Genomic DNA, 23,940 nt, shown 5'->3' on the forward strand with positions numbered 1-23,940 from the left:
TTCTGTGCTTGTGTAAAACAAATCTCAGAACATTTGGGAGCTTTAGTTAGGGAACTGGCATTCATGCCCCATCCCGCAAGGAGAATGTGAAGCCCATTGTACATGCCTTGAGCAAGGTGAGTATCTTCATGCCCATTTCTCTTCTGAAAATACAAAACATGTGCCGTCATCACAGGATAAGTTGGAGTCATTGTCTAGACCAGATGAGATAAAGGGTCAGATTTTCTTCACTGCAACATCTCAGATGTTCCTTTCAAAGGTCTTCATAGCACTAAAGATAAGAGAACTATTTCACTTTCCAAAGGGTTTTGCTCACCACCAGAAAGTGACAAACTGCCCGGGAATCAGTCTGACAAGATCCTGGTCTTAGAGGTATGCAGAGTTATACATTACGGTACGACCATGGTTTCAAACGCTAGGAGTGCCCTGGCTGAATTGTACCATGGCTGAAGACAGTAGAGGAGAGGGATTTGTTTCAGAATACAAGACCTGCCTTTAATATTTTGCAGCAATCTTTTACGTGGTGGATTTCTTTTCTAAAAATGTGGGAAAACAAACAGGATCAGAGCATCTATCCTTAGGGTCAAGCCAAAATCCTCTTGTCCAAGGCTTCTCTGGGCAGAGGTGAGTTTGGTGAATACTTATTTGGAGAAATATTGAACAAGACAGCGATGCCAACAAGTTGCAACAGTAAGATGGAAGGTTCTTCCATTAGCACAGAAACCTAAAGCTAGATTCCCAATGTCATCACAGAAACTATCATCCTGGATGGTCCACGCTATCAAGCTGCCATATGAACTGGGTGGCATTGATCTTTCTGGTCCAGTCTGAGCTCACTCAGCTCATGTCACGGCCACATCGGTGATGTCTGGGAAAGGAGTCTCCCTTCCTGAGCTCTGCAGAGAGGCCACCTGGTACCTTTTTGAATTCACCAACTATTTGCCACAGAAAAAAAAGATATTACTTTATGGCAGAATGGTAGCTGTTGATTGAATTTTGAAAATCTGCCCATGCCTCATGACTCCTCAAGTATGTAGAAGATTGTATCGTTAGGATATTGTATTTTTTTTAGGTTAGCAGGTTATATTGTGTGTTTAGGTTTGCTGTCAAAGGATTGGGTGGGACTAGGAATTGGGATAGGTTTTGTTTTCTTAACAGTGTATTTCACATGAATTATAGGAATGGCTGTGAATGAGCTTTTCACAAAGAAACCCATATGTATATATTTCAAGCAATGGACTATCCTCTTCTTTGTTTCTGGGATGAAGATAGGGTACCGTTTTGGCAACAGTCTAGACAAGTACTTTCAGCAAGTAAGAGGAACAGATAATTTAGACTCACCTGTGAATTCTTCTTTTAACTCCTTGCAGGGCAGTGATCTTGTACCTGCCCTGCTTTTGGTGTTCCTTTGTTGATCAGTTTGGCTTTGATATGTGAGATAATGTAATATATAATGTAATATATAATGTAGATATTAAATAGTATTAAGTGGCTACTGGTGTATTTATTGCTAAGAAAGGAGTTTCTGGATGGCACCTCTTAGTCAAGCTCAGGTAACATTCAAAAGGCTGCCTCCTATTGGCCAGAGCAGAGAGCACCCAGAGCCTGAACCATTGGATCAGAGAGAACTCACAGGGAAGTCCCTAATTTTCCGTTTATTTTTCTTGTACGTTCATTCCTTGAGGTCATACAGTTAAAAACTATTAAACTTTGTGTGTTTTAACTTTTGCATATATGAAAATCCCATTTCGTCTGAAGTTTTTGTTTCGTTTTTTCAGAGCTGGGAATTTGGAATCCCACTGTGCAGAGAGCTAGCTATTCAATATGAAATCTTATATGATTATCAAAGTCTTAGCTGGATTCGGGTAGGTGAAATAAGTCTTTTCAATTTGTATCTTTGTTTTACAGTATTAGAAATTCTGTCACACAGTGTGTCTTACATATCTGAAATATACTATTCTCATAAAGCAGATGAACAAAGCAATTACTCTATTTCTGAATATTACGATGGTTCCATATTGTTGTCTTCAGAGCTAGGGAACAAAATGCATGTTTCCAGATATGTTATTTCTAAGGTGCTGCAAGTGACATCAAAAATACTGCAGTGTTCTCCTACAGTCTGCCCTGATGACTGAATGGGAGTGACCACCCCCATATCTAAGAACAGGGATGGGCAACCTTTTTGGAGGTTGGGCCCATATTGGTCTCTTCAGAACCCTTCAGGCCTTATGTGTAGCTGCAGCTAGTGGTGAGTGAGGCAGCAATGGGTGGCCCAGTACACACACATAACATGATCTCACATTGATCTTCTCCACATGGGGCTTATTTCATGCAATCAAAATTGCTCACAGAAGTTTGTGGGTCCTTTAAATGATGTTGTCAACTTCCGGTGGCTCTCCCAAAGTTTATGACCTTTATCCTGCTTTCAAAAAGTTGGAGATGACACGATAAGGGACATTAATACAATCTATTGGCTGTGTAAAATGACATGTTGTGGTATGATCACAGCACCACCTAGTGGCTATAAAACAAAACATATAGAACTTGCCGAGAAGGGACTTCCGTTGATTCAAACCACTTGTCCATCTGTGTAAAGGAACTGATCTTAACTCCACAAAGAATCCAGAAGCAGAAAGCTCTGATAAGGATACAGGATTTCAGCCTCATGTGACGAACCCCATTCTCTCACTCCCCTCTCCCCATCTTACACACACACACACTTCCTTTTCACCCCACCCCCACCCACAATCAGCTTTAAACTCATCCCCTCCCAGTGATCCTGATCAAGATTGTGTTTCTCCTGCAATGATCAAGGTCAAGGTTGCTGTTCCTTTGCTGCTATTAGTAGTGAAGAAAGAGCTATCTTGATCAGGATTGCTGGGGTAGAGGCTTTAACGTCTCCCTCCATAATTTTAATTAAGATAGATTTTCTCCTATTGCTAATAACAGCAGGAAACAGCTATCTGTTTCCTGCTGACCAGATGATGGTTGACCAACTGGGCATCAGGAGCACTGGGTGGCATACCCTGGGGTGGGCAGGCCATACAGAGAGGAGCCTGTGACCCATGAATTGCCTAGATGTCTCTTAAAAGAACAAACACTTCCAGGTAAACTAAAAAAAAGGAAAGGCTCTCTCTCTGGCAGGTGTGTCAGTAGCTGTTGCCTCCCTCAGCATATGCCAGACTATTTCTATAGTGTTGTCATTAACAAGCTGGCAGGCACAAGGCCCATAAGCCTGGGCTGGCTCAAAAAACAAAAACAGAAAACCAACAAACACCAAGACGAAAAACAGCAGTTAAAAAATAAGTCATATTTATATGTTATTCACTCCTGGAATCAGGAGTGGCTCTTGTATGTCTCCTCTCCCCTATTTACCTCACTGAACATAGAATGTAATGTTCAAACTAGAGATTCCACATTTATTTGAAACTATGATTTCCCTAACCCTGCCATTCAAATTCCTGTTGGCAGAAATCCACATTTGATTAAAATGAATAGAAGAAATGGTCCCAGGTGACGTTTTGACATTCAGTCCTATACACAGTTACTCACATGGAAATTACATAAATTTGAATTTAATAATGTGCATGTAACTGTAAACAATATTTCACTTTAATGTGTTAGTAATGTGAAATCTTCCCTATCAAAATCACCTTCCAGGGAATAAGTACCGTATGTGTTTCGCAGGACCATAATTCTTCACTTGTTTTGAGAACCTTCCATGAAAGGCACAACATAAAGACAAAATGTTATTTTCAGGTGTGGTATGCTCCAGAGGTCTTTTCTTATAACATGATTTCAAGTCCAATATATATATTTCCCATCCACAGAAAATGGAAGCTACCTATTATGATAATATAATGGAACAGCAACGTCTGGAACCTGAGTTTTTCAGAGTTGGTTTTTATGGAAGGAAATTCCCCTTTTTTCTTCGGGTAAGCTTATTTTAATACCTGCATTAATGTATGAATTACAGATGCACTTTACAATGGTGTTTTGTTTATCTGTGGAGGGTAGGTAATATTAGGTAGGTTTTTGCTCAGTTTAGTGTCAAAATAAAGACTTAGACAAATGATGTTGAACTCCTTTCCACTGGACTGTTTATTGTCCATGTGCGTCATATGTTAATATTTAATGTTATGTTGCTAAGCAGTTATGTTCACCCATTCAAGATGAATAAAGATACATTCCATTTTTCATGCAAATACACCTTAGATACAGCAACCACCGAATTGTAGTGATGAGGTGTCCATGTTGGAGACTGCACATTTTAGGACAGATTTTCTATAGTTTTAACAGCGTTAACTCATATTCCTGGTTTGGATTCATACTTAGTCTTTGAAATCAAAAGTGACAAGTCTCATTAATTTCAATTGGTCTAACTTTTAAGTACAGCTAAGTCTGGATACTCCTTGGTATTTATAGTTGTAATGCCAAGTGCTAGATGAGGTAAAATATATAGCTCCTTTAAAACATTGTTACTTGATAGCAGCAAATTTCCTATACTTAAAACTCAGGCTTGAAATCAAAGAGTATTCATTCATTCATTCATTCATTCATTCATTCACATACATACTTTATTAGTCACCTGATAACTGTTGTTCTTTGAGCAGCTTACAAAATATAACAAAACACTTTAAAATCACAGAATCAACACAAGAACAATTATATAAAAGAACATTAAAATAAATATTAAACAGAAATAAAAACTAAACATTCCGATCAAACTGCAGATAATATAGACACCTGCTCTCGCTGTTTCCTTGGGTAATCCTGCTAGGCTGGGCTCCTCCTTATAACATCCAGAGTAAACCCTTAGCAAGAGGAAGAGGTAGAAGTTGAATTGAGCAGCCTCCAGTTTAATTTGATGGTTGGCAGTCGGCAATAATAATATCATCACTGTTGTAAATTGATATGTGGTTTTAGAAATGAACTTAGAAAGACTTTTTTTCTCTATTTGAAAATGAATTACCTTGCTCATTCTTACCTCCATTTTCCTGGCAGGAAAATTAAATATTTAGTCCTCTATTTTAAAATTGCTGAGTATTGATTGCTTCTAATTGCCTGGAATAATTTTAAAAAGAGTATAAAGTATAAATGTTTGCATCATGAAGAGATTTACCTCTCATATGGAAAACTATACTGGTTGTAAATAACATGGAATTGTGCTTGTTCCACACAAAATTGTTCAGACAGCCATTTATATAATACTTTTCCCAGTCTGTGCGTCTGTGATGACTAATGTATGTCAAGTGTCATAGTCAGCATTGCAATATAGTGATGGAATGCAGTGCCATGGCTATTTAGCTTGCTCAAGGATTTGGGGAGAGATGTTTCCCTGTAAGGACAGCAGTAGAGTGCTGGGGAGGAACATTTTTTTAGTCAATGGTTGTATTCCCTTGAGGGTGATACGTCTGCAGTAGTATGCTAGTGGTGATGGGCCCAGAGCCAAGCATGGGTGAGATCGTCCCCTTTTCTCTTTCTCTCTGGTTTTGACAACTCCTCTTTGTCTCTCTCCTCCTCCCTTTTCCTCAATGCGTAGCAGGCTACTGAGGAAGGGACAGACTGCTTGCAGAGGGCCTCATGGAATTAGGCTGAGGGCTGCAGGTTGCCTGTCCCTGGTTTAACTTCATCTCTGCTGAGCATCTCTCCTGGCCAAGAAATAAGTTCATTAATTACCTTGTATTGAATTGTTATAATGTGCTGTAAGCTACCTTGGGGATCATTTGATTGAAAGGTAGAGTATAAATCTTTAAAACAAATCAATATCTGTGTTCCAAGAACACTAATATGTGCCCTTCTACTTTGTGTTACAGCCTGCATTAAGAGTCCATAAGTATTTCCAAAACACCAAAATCAAAAACAATCTATTAAGCATTGAATAAAATGCCACAATTTTCATTTTTCACAATAAGATAAATAACTGAAGAAACTATATCCTGTAGTAAAGACTGTGTTTTTGTTATAATTTTTCCCCAAATTAAGACCCCAGAACTGTTGTTGTTTAAATGGATACTGTTGTTTTATACTGTTGTTTTATATTTTTGATGGTTTTAAATTTTGTATACTTTTAATGTTCACAGTTTTAAACTTTTGTAAACTGCCCAGAGAGCTTTGGCTATGGGGCGGTATATAAATTTAATAAATAAAGATATAAATATGAGTTACAAAAATGTAGAATTTATTCTTTACTAGTAGGTGAACAGACAGGTATGAGATGGAGTATGGGGACTATTGCCCTCATCTCGTGACAGGCATTTACATTATACTTATGTACTAGTTTTATGTATTTATTTCATGCTTATGACACTGAGTGGAATTCTATTAAGTTCTTCCACTGACAGAACTGCTTCTGTCAGCAGAATTCTCCCTTCTCTTTTTGCTGGACTGAGGGATCCTCCAGAGCAGATTCGTTGTTGTGGGGGAAAAGTCCTTTCATTCACATGACTTTGGATTTCGCACACTGTCTGATCCTCATAAAAGGATGGTGCTTTTGCCCCTTTAATTGCAAGCAAGTTAACTGAGACCCTGATCATATTTCATTCCCAATTTGTAAAAATCTTTTGATGCGTGGGGCATAACTAAATCTTGGATTAAACTCTGTAATCAGTCAAGATACCTGCTGCTTCCCTCTCTGAATGCTAATTCCCATACTCTTATACTTGATAGTAATAATAGTATAGATTTCTATATTATCTTTTAACATTTTTTCTGTTCATATAATGTTTTGATTGAACATACTAATATAATGAAGACTTACTTTTAAATCATTTCCTGTTATCTACAGTAGTGAGAAGGTTAAGAGAACATTGTAGGGATTTATTGGCTTTCACACTTCTTTTCTTTGTAGAATAAAGAGTATGTTTGTCGAGGCCATGACTATGAGAGACTCGAGGCCTTCCAACAAAGAATGCTTAGTGAGTTCCCACAAGCCATTGCAATGCAACATCCGAACCATCCAGATGACAGCATCTTGCAATGTGATGCCCAGTGTATCCTTCATTAAAGTTTCACAATAAAGTTAATAAAGCTGCTACAAGATGGAAAGAATTTCAGAGTTAGGATGTATCTATAATGAATTTTATACTTTCCTTTGTCTCCATCTAAAAGGAATATTAACCACAAAAGTGCCTCTTTAGTTGTTGCTTTTTTTATTCTCCCCCCACTTTTGCTCAAAAGTAAAGTGAAGATCAAAGGTGGCGAGCATTGGCAGAGTTGTAAGGGAAAGCTCATGTTTGAGACGATTTCAAACATGAACAAGTGCAAAGAAAAACTACTACAGTGATCACAGGCACAGACATCTTACCTCATGAGCAAAGATTAAAGGAACTTCCACCTACAGTATAAGTATAAGAAAAAAGAGGATGAGAGAGAATAGCACTCTACTGATATGATGTGACAATACAATAAAGGGGATAATATTTATATTTTAAATTCAGAAATACTATGGGCATAGGATCTAATGGCTGCAAGTTGGATGGAAATCAAAAGAAGGGTGGTTTGTAAAGTATGTCTGTGCTAAATGTTAATTTTAATTGGCAGTGACCATTCTGTGTTGAATTGGCATAGTATCAGCCATTCTGACAACATATGTAAGCCGCTCATGACACAGTAATTTCACTTGAGTTAAAGAGGGGCGCTCCTGTACAAAAAAGGGACATCATTCTGTGAATCCAGAATCAGGTCTATTATCTTTATCAACTCTCCTCTAATTCAAAGGAAAAATATGATGAGGATTTTAAAAACTCTTCTAACACGCTTTTCTTTTCTCTTCCTTCATCTGCACAAATGCAACTACAGTATTTCCTGATGAGAAATAGTTGTTGAAAACTGGAAGCACAATGAGGGTTTTGAATGTATACCTGTTGCTGGTGTAATATGTGAGGCTGACCTGAATTCTCTTGTGTGCCTGTGCATTTTTTTCTTTGACTGGACTGTGTTGCAGATTTGCAGATCTATGCGGTGACTCCCATTCCTGATAATATCGATGTTCTACAAATGGACCGTGTCCCTGATCGGATAAAGAGCTTTTATCGAGTTAACAACATCAGGAAATTCCGCTATGACAGGCCTTTCCATAAAGGCCCCAAAGACAAGGAAAATGAATTTAAGGTTGGTATGCCTTATAATACAGTAACATTTTTTTAATTTTACATTGATGTCCTCCAATTGAGTCACATGTAAAAACTCTTTAAATTATTGCTATCTCAAAAAGAGTACTAAGATGCTTGAAGTTGATAAAACAAATAGTATAATCCTAAACATGTCTACTCAGAAGTAAGCCCTATTGAGCTCAATGAAACGCTGGATTTAGCTTTTTCTGTATTTTTCTATATTTTCCTTTGCAGAGCTTGTGGATTGAACGCACCACTCTAACTTTGACTCACAGTTTACCTGGAATCTCTCGGTGGTTTGAAGTGGAAAGAAGAGAATTGGTAACATCTGTTATACTTGTTACTTAAGGAGTGAATGGGTAGCTAAAGGAAAGAATGGACAACTTTCTGCCTATCTGGATCTCACAGTTTAAAATAGCATTTTAAACATACATTTTAACTATCATAAATGTAATTTAATACTAGCTCAGATTACAAGCATAATTAGAAGAGCAATACTGAGTGGTTAAAAGGGGCCTGTCAGCTATTCGCAGTCAGTATGATAGCTGTTGTAACTGGTGACCAAATGGCTGGTAATGAGTGTTAGATGAATGCTTCTCAAGAAACCCTTACAATTAATTTAAGTGGTAGTACAGGAATATGGATGGTATTGAAGTGCAGTCTGTTGTCTTTTAGGTTGAAGTAAGTCCTTTGGAAAATGCCATTCAAGTAGTAGAGAACAAAAACCAGGAGCTAAGGACACTGATAAGCCAGTACCAACACAAACAAATGCATGGGAACATCAATCTACTCAGTATGTGCCTGAATGGAGTTATTGATGCTGCTGTGAATGGCGGCATAGCACGATATCAGGAGGTAAATAGAATCTGCTGCTGCTGCTGCTGCTGATAATGATTTGCAACTCTTCACAGTACCATTTGTCCAGCTGTTTTGAATTTTTAGGTCTAATGCAACGTAAGAAATTGTTTCGAATTTTTGTGATGAGGTTTAGCTATATTACATTTAATATTGGGAGTTTCCACATTCTGTATATTTAAGCAGGCAATCATAGTTTAAATGTCTGCTGTCCCTATAAAATACTGCATTTCATTGGAAAAAGTAGTATTTGCTATTATAGTTGTGAAACAGGAAGCTAATGTAATGCTCCCTAAAAATCCCATTTGCTAATCACATAATGAAACTCATTCCCTTGCTAATGGTGAATGTATGTTCTTAAAATGACTGCCAAGGGAATGATGTTGACAATTGTTAAAGAATTGTCTTTGGCTTCACTAATTTACAATGTAGCCATACCTTTAAAGGGGCATCCATTCTACAGTTTTGTTGGCCTGTTCCTAGTTAAAGATGTATATTGATAGAAGTACATCTATAAAAATTATTGTATTGGTCTACATTCTTATGTAATCTTTTCCCTGCAGAGAATTCCAAGGAACATTCTCTGTCTTTTTTATTCATTTCTGAAGTTGCTCATTCTGAAGATGCTCAAAGCAAATGTACAAGAAAAACTCTCTCTCTCTCTCTCTCTCTCTCTCCCCCTCCCCCTCCCTCTCTAAAATCAGGACATGTTCCAAAAGAGAGGTGCTGTGATAATGCCCAATACTACAGTGGGAGTTTAGATAAAACTTATTATCTCTTTGGTCTTGGAAAGGAGTGCCCAGCATTATTCAACAGCAATTGCTTTGTTTTGTCTAAAAATGAATTGCTTCTGGTCTTTAACTATCGGGTTTTGAACCCACAACTGAATCATGTCCCTAAAGATTGCACCAACAACATCACCACTATTTGATTGTTTTCTCTTTAGGGGTATTTTTAATATAGGAAGAAAGGGGGGATATGTACTGTGGGAAGGAGGGAGATGATCGTATATCGTAAAATATTTAAATGGGCTCCATGTTTTGGCTAGAAGTGAGTCCCAGATCTGCAAATTAATCATCTAAGCAGTTAAAGCTATCGTGGCGTAACTGTACATATATTCCAGTGTACTATAAGTGATTAAGTAAATGGTGTTTTCATGTTTTCTCCTGCAGGAACAAGGCAATTAGAGTCCTTTATGTCTTCTTTCATACGATCATTAAGAAATATTTCATTGTCTTCCTTTCTCCAGGCCTTTTTTGATAGAGATTATATCACTACTCACCCTGGAGATGGAGAAAAAATCACACAGCTGAAAGAACTAATGCATGAGCAGGTATCTGGTGGATTTTCAATACATTGATTTTCATGTAAAATATGTACCATGATTCATAGACTTTTTAAGTTTCAAGAATGGCATAATCAATTTGCTGCTAGTTTGTACAGAATGCTTATAAAACCTAATTGTATTTATCATGTCTACATTCTTATGACTATCTCACTTTCTTTAAAATCGTAACGTTGTGATGGCCTTTTGTAATGCTTTTCACTAGCACAAACACACACAAAATGTCCAAATCAATGGATTGGATCCAGACCAAGTTAGTTGAATGGGCAAAAGAATCCTAATGTGGAGCAGAAGGGGAGATCTGTTGCAGAGTCACTGCGACATCCAGAGCCCTAACGGCACATTAGCAGCCAGGGCAGGAGGTGGGGTGAGGGGGAGCAGTTTCCAGCTGTTTTTCCTCTGGATGGTTCTCCTTCCTCCCCCCCTTTAAATCAATGGGTTGGAAAGTGCTTATGCCAGTGGATCCAAAGCCACCTCTTAACCTGTCCCTGGAATGGCCTATTTGGAGATGTTCTACTTACCATACCCCAGCCAGCAGAGCTCCTTTCCTTTGGCAGAGGGCTGTCTCCACCTTATCCTAACCTCTCTCAGATGGGTCTGGCCTCATCCTCTACAGTGCCTGTGATGGTAGCCGCATCAGACTCAGTCGCTATGTCGTTATTGGTGGCCTTGGTTCCAGTACCATCTGAGCATCTCTTTTATGCCACTTCCTCCTGCTGGTACTCCTTAACAGGATGGACAGGTATTACCATTGTCCTTGACCATGGGCAAGTCTCTTGACCCGACAGTCTCAAAAGGTCTTGCCTTTCCCCTGCAAGAAAGAAGAAAAGGTAGGAAAGGTCAAAGGATCATAAGGTTGCTTCCTTTGCTTCCATCCAACTGCCTCTGATGCTCCACAGCATCTGAGCTTATTGTTGGCTCTCGGTGTCCTAATTCACTTGGCGTCAACAAAAACGTTGGGCCAGCCAGCTCTCTTCTCTTTATTGCCATCCCCTCCAGTACTGAAGAAGATAAAAAAAATATTTTCCCTGCATTCCCCTGTCTCTTTGGCTCAGGCTAAGTAGGAGAAATCTACAAATTCTCCCCATTGGTACATTTACCACATCAAAGCTCTGCATCTCATAGTCACTCTCAGTCCCCTCAAGCTAGGAGTCACCATACATCCCATAGATGCTCCCCTCACTGCTATCTGTCCTAACCATTGCTACCATTCCAGGTTTTTGGTATTGACTCAGGCAACACAATCTGCGCCCATGTCAGTGTGACAATGATATTACGCTCAGACTAACTGTTCTGATCATTCATCCAGACCCTTCAGACTCCTTTGTTCTTCCCCCACCTTCTTGTGGGCCACTGTTGTTCCTGACTAATCAGACTCCCATGACATTGGGCTTGGCTTTGGTGCTCTCATCAGAGACCTCCTTAGTATGCTCTTTGGATCACAACTCTCTCAAATATGACTCACAGTGTTCCTGTTCAGCTATCATCTTCTCCCCAAATCCATTGGTTGGGAATCATGGCTTTTCCTCCCCAATGGAGGGCACTCAGTTGTTTGGATGGCTATCTGCCTTGGGCTGGAAATTAACCAGCTCCAACCACCAATTAAGGACCCAGCATTCTAACTTGTACAGTTGAAACTTCCCTTCCAGTTACCAGCCCGATGCTACCCACATTATTACAGGCAGCTAAGGATTCATCTTCTATTCATTCTATGGCTAAGCACTGAAGAACCTATACAGGGTTCAAGAGGAGGACTGCCCATTGCTCATCCATGACTTAGAGACAAACTCAATGGAGGCAACACAAAGCAAGGCCATTCATATCTCCCCAGTGGATCATGAGGGATGCAAGCTCAACTTCACGGCATGCAAGTACTCCTCCAATGCAGGCCTCCTCTTGCATATGGCAAATTATCATGCTTGTATGTCCACCTCTTTTTTTCAACTACTTCCCTGAAGATAAGAGGAAATACCTGTGTGTTTCAAAGCAAGGCCTGCAAGATAGCTTGTCAGCAGATAAACATAGCTCACCATGCTGGAGATTGTGGCTCGAAGACTATGGCACCAGAAGCACATGTTGCTTCCGTCCTCTGGATTTATGACACAAGTGTGTTCCCAAATTGAGGAACTCCCCTTCAATAGTGAGGACCTCTTCCATGCAAAAATTGAAGATTCGTTGGACAGGGTGCATACTTCCACATTGAGGTCTGCAAACAACATTCACCCTACGCCCCCACCTGGATCAATGTACAGAGGCTTCCTTAGTGGCCAATCCTCAAGATCCCCTGGGAGTTGCAAGACCAATAGATCGCTTAATGAATTATTCAGAAATATTGTCTGAATATTCTAGAAATGTCCAATATCTAGAAAGTCTCTGGTTTTTATCTTGCTCAAGATATCACTGTACCATCCTTTATTTCTTTGCCATCCCTGCCTTTGAAAGTATCCCTCCATGCTCTTGATGTCAGTAACTGGAGTGCATGTTACCAGACCCACCTGATCCAACAATTGCTGCCCTGTCTGGAGAAAGCAGACTTTACCATAGTGACACCTGCTCTGGTTATATCCAGGCTGGAGAATTGTAATTGTTTCATTTATTTCCTTTGTTAACAAGAATCCAAGCTTCCCGTGCCCATCTTTGTCTCCTTTATTATTTTGGGGAAATTACCTTATTCAATGTATCATCTGAATTGTTTTGGATGTACTGTTTTCTTAAATTTGTTTTTTACTCACCTGATGTGTTGTTTTCAGTTTAACTGTAAGTTGCAGTAATTTTGAAAAACGCTAAATGAACCAAACACCGTTCACTCAGGTCTTCAAGTTCACTCTCTTTCCAGCCACATCCTTGCTACCAAGAGGCCTAGTTCAGGAAGAGGTAGCAAGGAAGCATGTATGGGGTTGCTAGGCTACCAACCACATGCTCTCTAATGTTTCCTGATACAATATGGAAATCAGATTTAGTAACCATGAATGATTTAGCAAACTGAACTACAAATAGTTAAGAGACTGGTATAGAGTGGTATAGAGAACATTATTTTGTACCTTTTTAAAAGCCAATTGATTTTATTTTTATCAGGTACATATCCTAGGAGTAGGTCTGGCAGTACATGAGAAGTTTGTACATCCAGAGATGCGTCCCCTGCATAAGAAACTGATTGACCAGTTCCAGATGATGCGATCTAGTTTGTACCATGTAAGCTGATAACCGTTCTTCTTTTTCTTCTTCTTTTAACATTTCATACCAGTATTTTGAATTCTAATGATGGCATAGACATGGAAATGGGGAAAAGCATGAATATGCAGTTAATGACTGCTTCAGATAATAGAAATCAGGTATCTAGAAAATTCTGAGGAAATGGACAAGTTGTTTTTCCTTTTGTTTGGGCCCTGTTCATGTAATTTGCATCACAACCATTCTAGAAAGAAGGAAAAAAAGATGATGAATTCTCAAGAGTAGTACTACACATTACATGTAGTTTTGTGATTCATTGTGGGAATTTTAAAAAACAGAATATACCAATTAGAGGCTGCCGTTTGAAGAGAAAGACCAACTTTCCTACCAGTCTCTAGGGAAAAGTTGCTTGAAGGAGGTAATTTTCAATGGGAAAATTCCACAAGGTCTAAGAAGTCACTCTTCCCCTGAGCTAGTCTTTCTCTTCAAATTGCAGCCTTAGTACGTATATTCTGTTTTGTTTACTTTAATCCCCCAAAAGAATAACAGAACAGTACATAATATGTAGTTTTACCCTCAGCCAGTATGTTGTATAAAACATGATATAAAGAAATATGTGCTTTTAATCTTGGGGCAGAATGTACAGTGAAAGTAAAGATAAATAATGTAGTAATGGAAATTGATTTTGTATAAAAGCCTGCATCCAGGCTACCCACAAGTATTTAACATCTGCCTAAATTGGGAATTATTCACAACTAATTATTTTGCATGTTCTTTTCTGTATATTATTGGGTCATTATTAATGATGATCAATGTGCTAGCAATACTGGCAATGATAATATATGAAACAAATTCTTTTCCATGACTCATAGTGAATGGAACTGGTAAACTACATTCTACTGTCTTTCAAAATATAAAACAGAAAATAGAGGAATGAAAGTTTCTCTGCATCATCTTTCTCTCTTAATTCTAATCCTCTGAAATTTGGCATTGAAAAAGCAATATCCATTCAGAAGGAATGGGGAGAATAATTTCTCGTTTTAAAAGAGAATTTAACTCCAGTAAATATCTCTTCCTTGTCAGTAGCTCATGTGGAGCCAGCGATACTGGAACAAGGTGAAATCTTGCTGCTTCTCACTCAGAAAAGTTGCCAAACGTCGAGGAATTATGGATTCATGGTCTGCTTGCACAGAGAGGACAATGACTCTTCTTAAGAATAATTCTAAAATATACTTTTTTGAAATATCCTGCTTCATAAAGTAGTTATACTCTTCCTCCACCCCAATAAACACTAACATTTAATGTCCTTTATAGGAATTGCCTGCTTTGGATAAACTGAGTCCAGCTTGCTCAGGTACCAGCACACCACGTAGCAGTATGCTTGTATCACATAGTCCTATGAGTCCAGAGAGCATCAAACTAGTGCATCGCCACAGGTATTTTTGTTGTTGTTGTACACTCAACATAATTGAATGCGTTTTTCTACTGTGATCTAAAATGCAATAACTCAAATAGCTGCTTTGTTGAGATGCTTAGAGAGACTTCTAGACTAGTCAAAGTTAAAGGAATAGTGAAGCCCAATATTTTTCATTACCTGGAATTATTATTTGAACAATTCTTTGTAAAAAGAGTGGTTGTTTTGCATTAGTCTTCGCTGAATACTTGAGGACAATGAGTTTGTATTCTGAAATTTCATTGTTCCTATTTTTTTATAGACTAACCTACAATCTAACAAGTTTTGGCACACAGTTATGATCATGGTCATTGACTTCATGATCGTTGACTTCTTTGTTAAAACGAAGCATTTTTCATAGTCAGAACAGAAGTTTCACAGGTACTCTGGAGCACAGTTACAGAAACAAAGGACGTCAAGACAGCGTTACCTAAAACTATCACACAATTTCTAGCGTTTTGAGCATGATCCCTTCCTATCTTGTTATTGAGAACTATATTATCAATAAAAAGCTGAGTACCAAGGCAAACTCTCATGAATTTACTCAGTCACAATGACAAACTATAATGATGAAGAGGCAGGAGGAGAAGATCTCCAACTAAGGAGACCTCACTGCAGTTCTTCCTACTAGTTGAACAGATGAAGGCCACACAAATTGGCTGGGATCTCACCCAAATATAGGTTAAAATTAGACTGAATTGCAACACACTCAAACAATAGCCAGTAGGAAAGAGGAGACAACAATGAGGTGTTGGGTTATTTGAGGGTTGTTTCTCCTTCCAACAAGCCATTCTGTCCAAGTTTGGATGGCACAACAAGCTGTGCCCAGGCAAAGGGTTCCTGGCACACTCCATGGCTTAAACAAGCCACAGTGGCTTGTTTAAGCCAGTGAGATCATGCGAACAGGGTCAATGTGTGTCAGGACTCTCATAACAATGACATAGAGGCTAGGGGAAGATTCTCAGGTTGCAGCAATACCCATTCCAAGCTGAAAACAAAAGGTTGGGGATACTGTCAATCTGAGTAATTTAGAATGTGAAAGGATGACTTCGGATGGGGAAATCTAATCAAGGGAGTGCTGAGCCTGAAAAGCTATATCAAATTGTGTTGTTTTCCCAAAGTTGGGATATTCCTAGTCTTGCAACTGGAGCGGTGATTTAATCATATCTGGGGAGATCACTCCAAGGCAGATATAAGCTTGAATATTTAAATCAGCCTTTGCCTGAACCAGAGATTCTGTTTATGTGCAATTTTGCTGGATCAGTGCGATTAAATTTTTAAATACATTCTAGCATTTAAGTTTCTGGTAAGTGACTAACATGATCTCCAGCTGGGCAAAATTTGAATGGGCATGTCTAGATGAGGCTTTTAACCCACCATTGCTGCTTCTGCTTCCAGATTCCATTGCAGGATTAAGATCAGATATCTCTGGGTTTTTTCAAGAGGTTTCTTCTCTGCTTTTTTGTACATTCTTCTGCATAACCTCTCGGTGGTGCTGTGGTATAGCATTAACGAACAATTACACTAACGTTTTATTACACCATCCCCACAAATGCCACATTTTCCCCAGTATAACAACCCCATAATAATGCTTGAAAAGCACAGGGGAGGCCCTGGAGGATTATACCATCTTCTAAAGCACCTGCAAACTACAGTGAGTGAGAAATGGCAAGCTCAATAAAAACCTTGTCTAGAAATGCTCACTGTCTTTGTTTAATATAGTGTGTGTGGGGGGGGTTGTGTTTAACTGAAAATATACAACACAGAAATATTTGTCTGTTATGATGAGTTGTTCTGAAGTTCTAGAACTGCAGATTTCAGCAAATGGGATGCAATTCTATATTTTTAAAAGTGAAAATTCCTTGATTAAAACAAGATTAAGAAAAATATTATTTGATCTTTTTACTCTCTGTTCTCTTTAGCCCATTGAATATGCTGGGTACTGTCCGGCACTCGTCATCTTCTCTTTCTTCCCACACATCAAGTGAAACAGGAAATCTGGTTATCTTAACAGACAGTTCTGTTGGAGAAACTGCAGAGGACATGTACCACATGCAGGTACAGATGTAATACATCAGGAATCCATTGCAAGGAATATTATTTATTATTTTATTTACAATATTTATATACTGCTCCCCATTGAAAATTTTGGAGTGGTATACAAGATAAAATAAAATGAAAACAGAATAAAACACTTTAAAATAGATTTTAAAGTGTTTAGAACATGAAAATAGAACATGATAAGACCTCAGTCAGTACATGACTAGTGAACACCTGTATAAGTTGCTATAATAGCATTGTGCTTAAGGGCACAATCGTATGCATGCTTAGACAGAAAAAAAGTCCTATAACTCCTTAGCTCAAGCCACCTTCTCTCTGGTCCAGACTTCTGCAAGTGATTCTGTTTAGGGGCTTCCCACCAAGAGTTCCCCACAAAAGCACTACTATCCTTTTTTTCTCCTCTGCAAGGCTTTCAGGTCCCCTGTTTGTACTGAGGCAAAACAGATGAATATTATCCAGTTTCCACAGCTACAAGATCTTCATCCTTTCTTCTAATTCCTTCCTCTTATTTCTCTTCCCTTTTTACCTTCCATTGATTTCCTGCGGATGTATCTGCTGCTTCTCCAGGGGCATGGGCAGAACTCCTTATTCTCTGTGATTCTATATAAATGGAAGATTGAAGGTTTCATGCTGGGACCCAAATGTGTGCAATCCTATATGCCCAAATGTACAAATAATAATTTGAAGAATAACGTGACAGGAATGCAACTTCTTTTAGAGTGGAAAAATAGCTTTCAGTTAGTGATTGTAGCTTGCAGGCTATGATACAAAGTACATGAATTATGCAAATAATTTATGATGTGAAGCAAACAAATGTGTAAAGCTGAGGCCCTCCCAATCTTTGCTCTTGCTAATTTCTGTTATCTGTATTTCGTGCTCCTTAACACCAAATATAAGAAAATAATCGCCAATGTCTGTTTTGCCTTCTCAGGCCAGTCCTTCCACCTCAAGCCTGAGTTCTACCCATTCTGCACCATCCCAGATGATTAATTCTGCACCTCCTAGTGCCCGAGGTAAGAGTGAGGCACTTTAAATAGAGCTGCGTAAGGTTCTACAAATGGCTGAGATATTTGCCCTTTAATATTTTAAATGGTAATGTGAAGTGCTTCCTTGCTTGGAATAAGCAATAGCTTCATTACTACAGTGATGAATTCTTCTAAAATATCTTCTAGGCAGTCCCTAAATGGTGTACAGTTTGGCATATTCACTGGTATAAAATCTCTTCTAAGGCTATTTTACTGTGTTTCCAATGTTCATCCCCCATGTTGAGCCTATCCACTTACACCATGAAAATAGAAGAATGATTTTGTTTCCGTTCTAAGACAAACAGTCTGAGTGATGGTACTAAAAAACAACAACCATAGAGGACAAAGGTAAATAACAGGCATGTATCAAAAGAAAGTAAATCAGAATCAAGGAGGTGAGAGAGTGTTCAGTGTGAAAGGTGAGGATTTGGAATAACGTGTACAAGATTAGCCTTTTTATCTGCATTATTTCCCAGTCTTTCCTTTCTATAAAGGTAACCCTATACTAAGTTGGTGGTTTCTGCTCTTCACAAGTCTTGGGTTTTTTCTGCAATGATCTTTCTAGGATTGGTTGGCCAGTTTTTGCCTAGAGACTCTAGAAGTGGATTTGTATTAATAGTGTATGCTACAAAGCAATGAGACACACTTATCCAAAAGAAGCACATGTTTTGCATGCTAGAAGGTACATTTCCAGTTAAAAAATGGATGTCAGGCTGTAAGACTAAAAAATTCCTCTGTCTGAGACCTTGGAGAGCTCCCACTCAGTACAGACAATACTGGGCTACATGGAACAATGATCTGCCTTGATATAAAGTAGTTTCATGGGCATCAAAATAGACAGCACTGATGGACATACGGCACTAAGACAGCATGGCAGCTTCATCTGTTCACTGACCAAGTCATCTGACACAATATTTGTGAAGCACTGCACACTAGAAGTACAGTCAAGATCAGATGCTACAGTGGCAAATGTGTTCTTCAAAATATTTTTCATAACTGAGAACTTCCTATACCCACCTCCAGGTAAGGCAGCTAATCAGTCTGCCATATGTGGAACTGTACAGGCACGCTGATGAGCCCCTGCCAATGCCACGCACCATGCCTGCTCCCTCACTTGGCAGCCAAAGCACGCACACACACACACACACACACACACTCCATACACACACTCATGCCTGCCAGCTGCCACCACGACTGAAGCCTGCCTAACTCCTTCCATCCCATTTTTTTCCCTGGTGGCAGTGTTGGTGGTGGCAACTCCTCCTCCTCCATCAAGCACCATGGTACTCAGCCCATCAACCCTGGCCCAACATGCGATTTTAAAAGTTTTTTTTGGTTTTTAATTATGTTTTGAGCCGCAGTGATCTGAACCATGCGGCACTACCTGGGCAGGGTAGGGGAAGGGAACAGGGTCAATGAGGGCACAGGGAAGTTTTTATCTCACTCCTATACCCTCATTGGCTGAGTTCCCCTCCCCCAAAGGCAGTGTCTGATTGGTTCACATTGCTGCTACTCAAAATGCAAGTTTAAAAAGTTGTTTCTTTTAAAATGGGGTGCCACAGGGCCTGCAAGTTCAGCCAAAAGATGCTACCTTTTGCCAGCAGGGCTGGCCAGGTGGTTGAGCAAGGAGGAGGAGAATGGTGTCTGGGGCAGACAAGGGCCCACCCATGCTGACCAGTGATGCCAAGCCTGGCCTTCCCCCAAGCTTATTTTCTCCCCAAGAAGGAAGGACCTGTATCTTTTATTTCTTTATTTTGAGCAGACAGATATCTGGGAAGAAAAAGGTTGAACATCCCCTTCCTCTTCCCACTTATCCTCTGCTTGATCTGAAATTACACTACAGCTGCATTACCTGCTAAAAGATAGCACTTTGGGGAAAGGATTCAAAGAACTACACATATTTGTAGGTCTACACTTACTTATAACCATTGTTCTCTGAGCCTACTATGCACACCCTGCCTGTGTTTTTGATGTAATAGAGAGGGTGGATTCTCCTAGAAGGCACTTCTCTCTGGCATATGCACAGTAGCTGCTTGCCAGACAGGGACAGAGGAAAGAAAACAATATTAAAAGTCATAACATTTGGAAGTGCACATGTGCAAACTGCACAATCTACACTCAGAAAACCATAGTTGCAGGCAAGCAGCTCTGTTATACCACCATTTCATAATAAAATTTCTCCCTTCTAGATTAATGCCTCTTTGCTTGATCATGCAATAAAAGATCATTTTTTTCTTTTGTCATGTGATATATGTAGCACTTTGTCATGCATCTGGTGGACTGAGGTGAAGATCACTGTATATAAGTACAAGTAGTTCTACTAATTATCAAGAGATTATGGGAAACCAGCTGTGATCTAGGCTGAGTAAATTGGATAAAGGAGGGGAAAATGGGAATGGGAATAACTTTAGGAACAACTGTATTGGTTAATTGTATCAGTCTATGAAGTCTATGCACTTTGGGGAAGGATAGTATGGTATGCTGGTGCTTGTAACATTTCATAGCCATGAGATGTCCATCTTTCTGAGTTGTCATTTGACTTCCCAGTACCTTTTCCTACATCTGTTATCTTCATTGATGCATAGAGACCAATGAGGTAATTATTTTAAAGGACACCAATATATAAAAGAGCACTTCCCATTGACAATAATGAGATAACTCACAGAATATGAAATGGTAAAAAAAAATAGAAGTGTGTTTGAACAAGCACTGCTATATTTACTTATATTTTATTCTGATAGTTTCTGATAAATTTCAAAACATGATTGTTTATTCTGGGACAGTTTTCTCAAATTAACTGAGAAACGATGTGAAATTCTATGAAGATTAAACTAGAAAGAAAATCCCAAATCTTTACTATGTGCAAAGTATTAATATAATTATTGTGAAACTTTCACCTGGGATGAAATTGCTTAACAGAAATTAAGTCTCATGGTATTTAAAATAGCATGGTTTTTGTTTGCCTGTTTGTATATTTTTCACTTTAATGACTTCTGTAGTACAAAAATGAGAGATTGATAAGCGTTGGCGCTAAAGCCAGGTGTGGTGTAAAATTCACATGCCTGGCTCTGCCAATATGCCTCAGTCCTTTTATATTTATTTATATTCTTTTTAATTTAGTGCTGATGAAAGGTGCTGGATTGACAACACTGGAGGCTGAAGCCCTCTATTTATCCACAGAACAGATACAGCATGGGCGGCAGCAGTGCAAGCTTCCCCACACTGCCCCCACCAATGTGCCTCATCTCTGTCCTGGAGGGACCACCTCTAGAGGTGAGAGGATAGATTGGTCACCATGACACATTCAGTCCTTGGCCTTTCTGTTGAGATTGCCAACCAAGTTAGCAGCTTGGGTTGGCATACCGAAACACCCGTTAGTCAGGAAGTGTGTTGTGTATGTTCCGTGTCAAGCCTCTAGGGGGCTTCTGCTGTCTCTGTGTAAACCAGTGCAGAACAAAGCAAGCCAAGCAGGCAAGGAAGCAACATGTTAGCCTAATACAGACGGTACTACAGTATTGTGTCCAGGACTTACCAATGGAACACACAGACATACAGTGGTGACATAGGTGGGATTGACCCACACTCTTGCTGTATTACTGTAACTCCATTAAGAGATACCAGAAAAGGAGCTGGCAAGTGTGAGAGACTGGGTTGGTTGAATTGTAGTAGGTCTAGAGGCCTTGTTCTAAAGGCAGGCCTCAAGTAGGAGGGCTGGGGAGGTATGTCAGATAACCAGATAACCTCACGAAGATCACATTTTTAAAATGGGATCCTAGAGAGTGTATATGAAGCCCTTTGGTAATATTGTAGAAGACTGGACTACTTATATTGAACACCTTATATTTTGCACTCCATAATGTCCTAGACGAAAAGTGCCTGCATAGCTGAACTATAGGGAGGGGGGGGCAGTGAGACATACCACTTGCTTCATAGCTTAACATAGCCAGGGAAGCCACGCTCAAATTCTTTGTTGAAATTCTGGCTCTGCCACAGGAACATTTTGCACTTAAAACCCTTGAGATTGCAAAGAGATTTAGATTTCACAAGGCTTATCCAGCAGAAAGAGAGAACAGTTAAGGCTTATGAAGCTGGACTCCAAAGGCTGGTAAAACTCTGAAATTTTGGGAACACCTTGCAAATGGCTCTGAGGGATCAACTGGTGTGTGTCTCTGAGATGAAACTATTGAGAAATGCCTCCTGGCATAATGTACTCTAACCTTTAAGAAGGCATGAATAGGCAACACCTATAACTCCTGTTGTGGAAATAAATGAATTGGTTTGGAGTTACAGTGACTTCAAGATGACTACTAATCTAATTCTTCTTGCCTTGAATTTTGAGGATATTTTCTTATTGTTAGTTAGAGAGAGTCACCACACGGGGAAATTGCATTTGCTTACTGTCACTTCTCGGCCCATGCATTTGCTGCTCATTACTTCCTATTTTGAAAGACATGCATGTGGCCCATTCAATGGCCCATTTTGATCCTGTTGCTTCTCCTGCACACAGCAGAAGATAGCAGCAATTTCCATCTTTAAAAATAAGTCGGACTTACTGGGATGTGTGTTTTTTTTGTCGCATGAAGAAGGCTAGAAGGGGCGGGAGGAGCATGGGAGGCAGATGACATCATGAGAGGAGCCTGCAAAAATCCATGAGTAATGAGTGTGCAATAAAACATTTGTCTGATGGAGCTCAGAGGGGAACAAATTGGCAAACTGGATCTGGCACAGGCATATCTCCAAATGGAAGTAGAGGAGCAGTCAAAGACATTTCTGACTATCAACAATGAACAACAAGTTCCAGATTGGTATTTGGAGTGGCATCTGCACTTGAAATTTGGCAAAGGGCCATGGACCAGGTATCACAAACTATACATTGTTGTAGGTGCTAGCCAGATAACAAAATTGTTACAGGATCCAGTAATCAGGATTATTTGAAGAATCTGGTAAAAGTTCTCAAGAGACTGGAAGAATATGGATTATGTATGAACTGTGGATTAAGTGTAAACTAAATGTGAGTTCTTCAAATAATTATATATTGTAGGCATACTATAGATGCCAAAGGATTAACAAGTGACCTGGAAAAAAAATAGAACTCACCCTTACCTAAGTCTCTCTGATGTAGGGATGTCATGTGATAATCTGTGAGAAGCTGTCAGCCATAATTTTGGAAGAATAGCATGTAGGACTCCTTGGGATAGTGGTCAGGGGGTACATATGGTGGCCAGGTATAGATGTACAGATTGAATAATTAGCCAAGAATTGACTTGGATGTCAACAGGTAAAAAATATTGCTATACTATGATTTTATTAGAATGTAAGCCTATGCGGCAGGGTCTTGCTATTTACTGTTTTACTCTGTACAGCACCATGTACATTGATGGTGCTATATAAATGAAGAAGAAGAAGAAGAAGAAGAAGAAGAAGAAGAAGAAGCTTGGCACTACTTTGTCTAAGAAATAGGCCAATGGCTCCCTGGGAATGCATACACCTGGATTTTGCAAATCCATTCTTGAGCACAAATGTAGTAGTAATAGCTGATGGATATTTCAAATGGCCAGAAACATTCTGCAATTGCAGTGGGCAGCATACATACTCTCAGAAGATGTAACTTTAGCCCCTGCTTTCCCAATTATATGGATGCTTTTCAGTTTGTACAGCCCCAGAATGTGGACATGATGCTATCACTGGTGTGCTGGATCCTTGCCCTTCCTGACTTTAAAAAGGCTGTCAAGGGGGTACTTGTTGAGTGTGATTCTGTCTTCCCTAAAAGAGAGTGGTGGTAAGACTTCTGTTTAAAAACACACACACAAGAACCCACCAAAAAACATCTGAACCCCACTGTCTGCTGGCCTCCTGCAGACCCTCCATTGAAAGGTGTATTCCAGTACTTGAAAGGCTTTCCTGTTATGCTGTGAG

At 39.4% G+C, this 23,940-nt stretch overlaps 1 protein-coding gene across 1 annotated transcript in view; it reads left to right on the forward strand.

The window, feature by feature from the left end:
• The window catches only part of DOCK3 (dedicator of cytokinesis 3), a 243,919-nt gene that overhangs the window by 200,678 nt on the left and 19,301 nt on the right, over positions 1–23,940 (forward strand). The window contains exons 39-50 of the mRNA XM_063121109.1: positions 1,779–1,865; positions 3,831–3,935; positions 6,851–6,992; positions 7,946–8,112; positions 8,349–8,435; positions 8,790–8,969; positions 10,219–10,302; positions 13,390–13,506; positions 14,800–14,921; positions 16,861–16,996; positions 17,931–18,012; positions 21,145–21,297. Coding sequence (XP_062977179.1) covers positions 1,779–1,865; positions 3,831–3,935; positions 6,851–6,992; positions 7,946–8,112; positions 8,349–8,435; positions 8,790–8,969; positions 10,219–10,302; positions 13,390–13,506; positions 14,800–14,921; positions 16,861–16,996; positions 17,931–18,012; positions 21,145–21,297 — 1,462 coding nt within the window. The remainder of the gene's footprint in view (positions 1–1,778; positions 1,866–3,830; positions 3,936–6,850; positions 6,993–7,945; positions 8,113–8,348; positions 8,436–8,789; positions 8,970–10,218; positions 10,303–13,389; positions 13,507–14,799; positions 14,922–16,860; positions 16,997–17,930; positions 18,013–21,144; positions 21,298–23,940) is intronic.

Source organism: Elgaria multicarinata, chromosome 3 (assembly GCF_023053635.1).
Source record: "Elgaria multicarinata webbii isolate HBS135686 ecotype San Diego chromosome 3, rElgMul1.1.pri, whole genome shotgun sequence".
Classification (NCBI taxonomy): domain Eukaryota; kingdom Metazoa; phylum Chordata; class Lepidosauria; order Squamata; family Anguidae; genus Elgaria; species Elgaria multicarinata.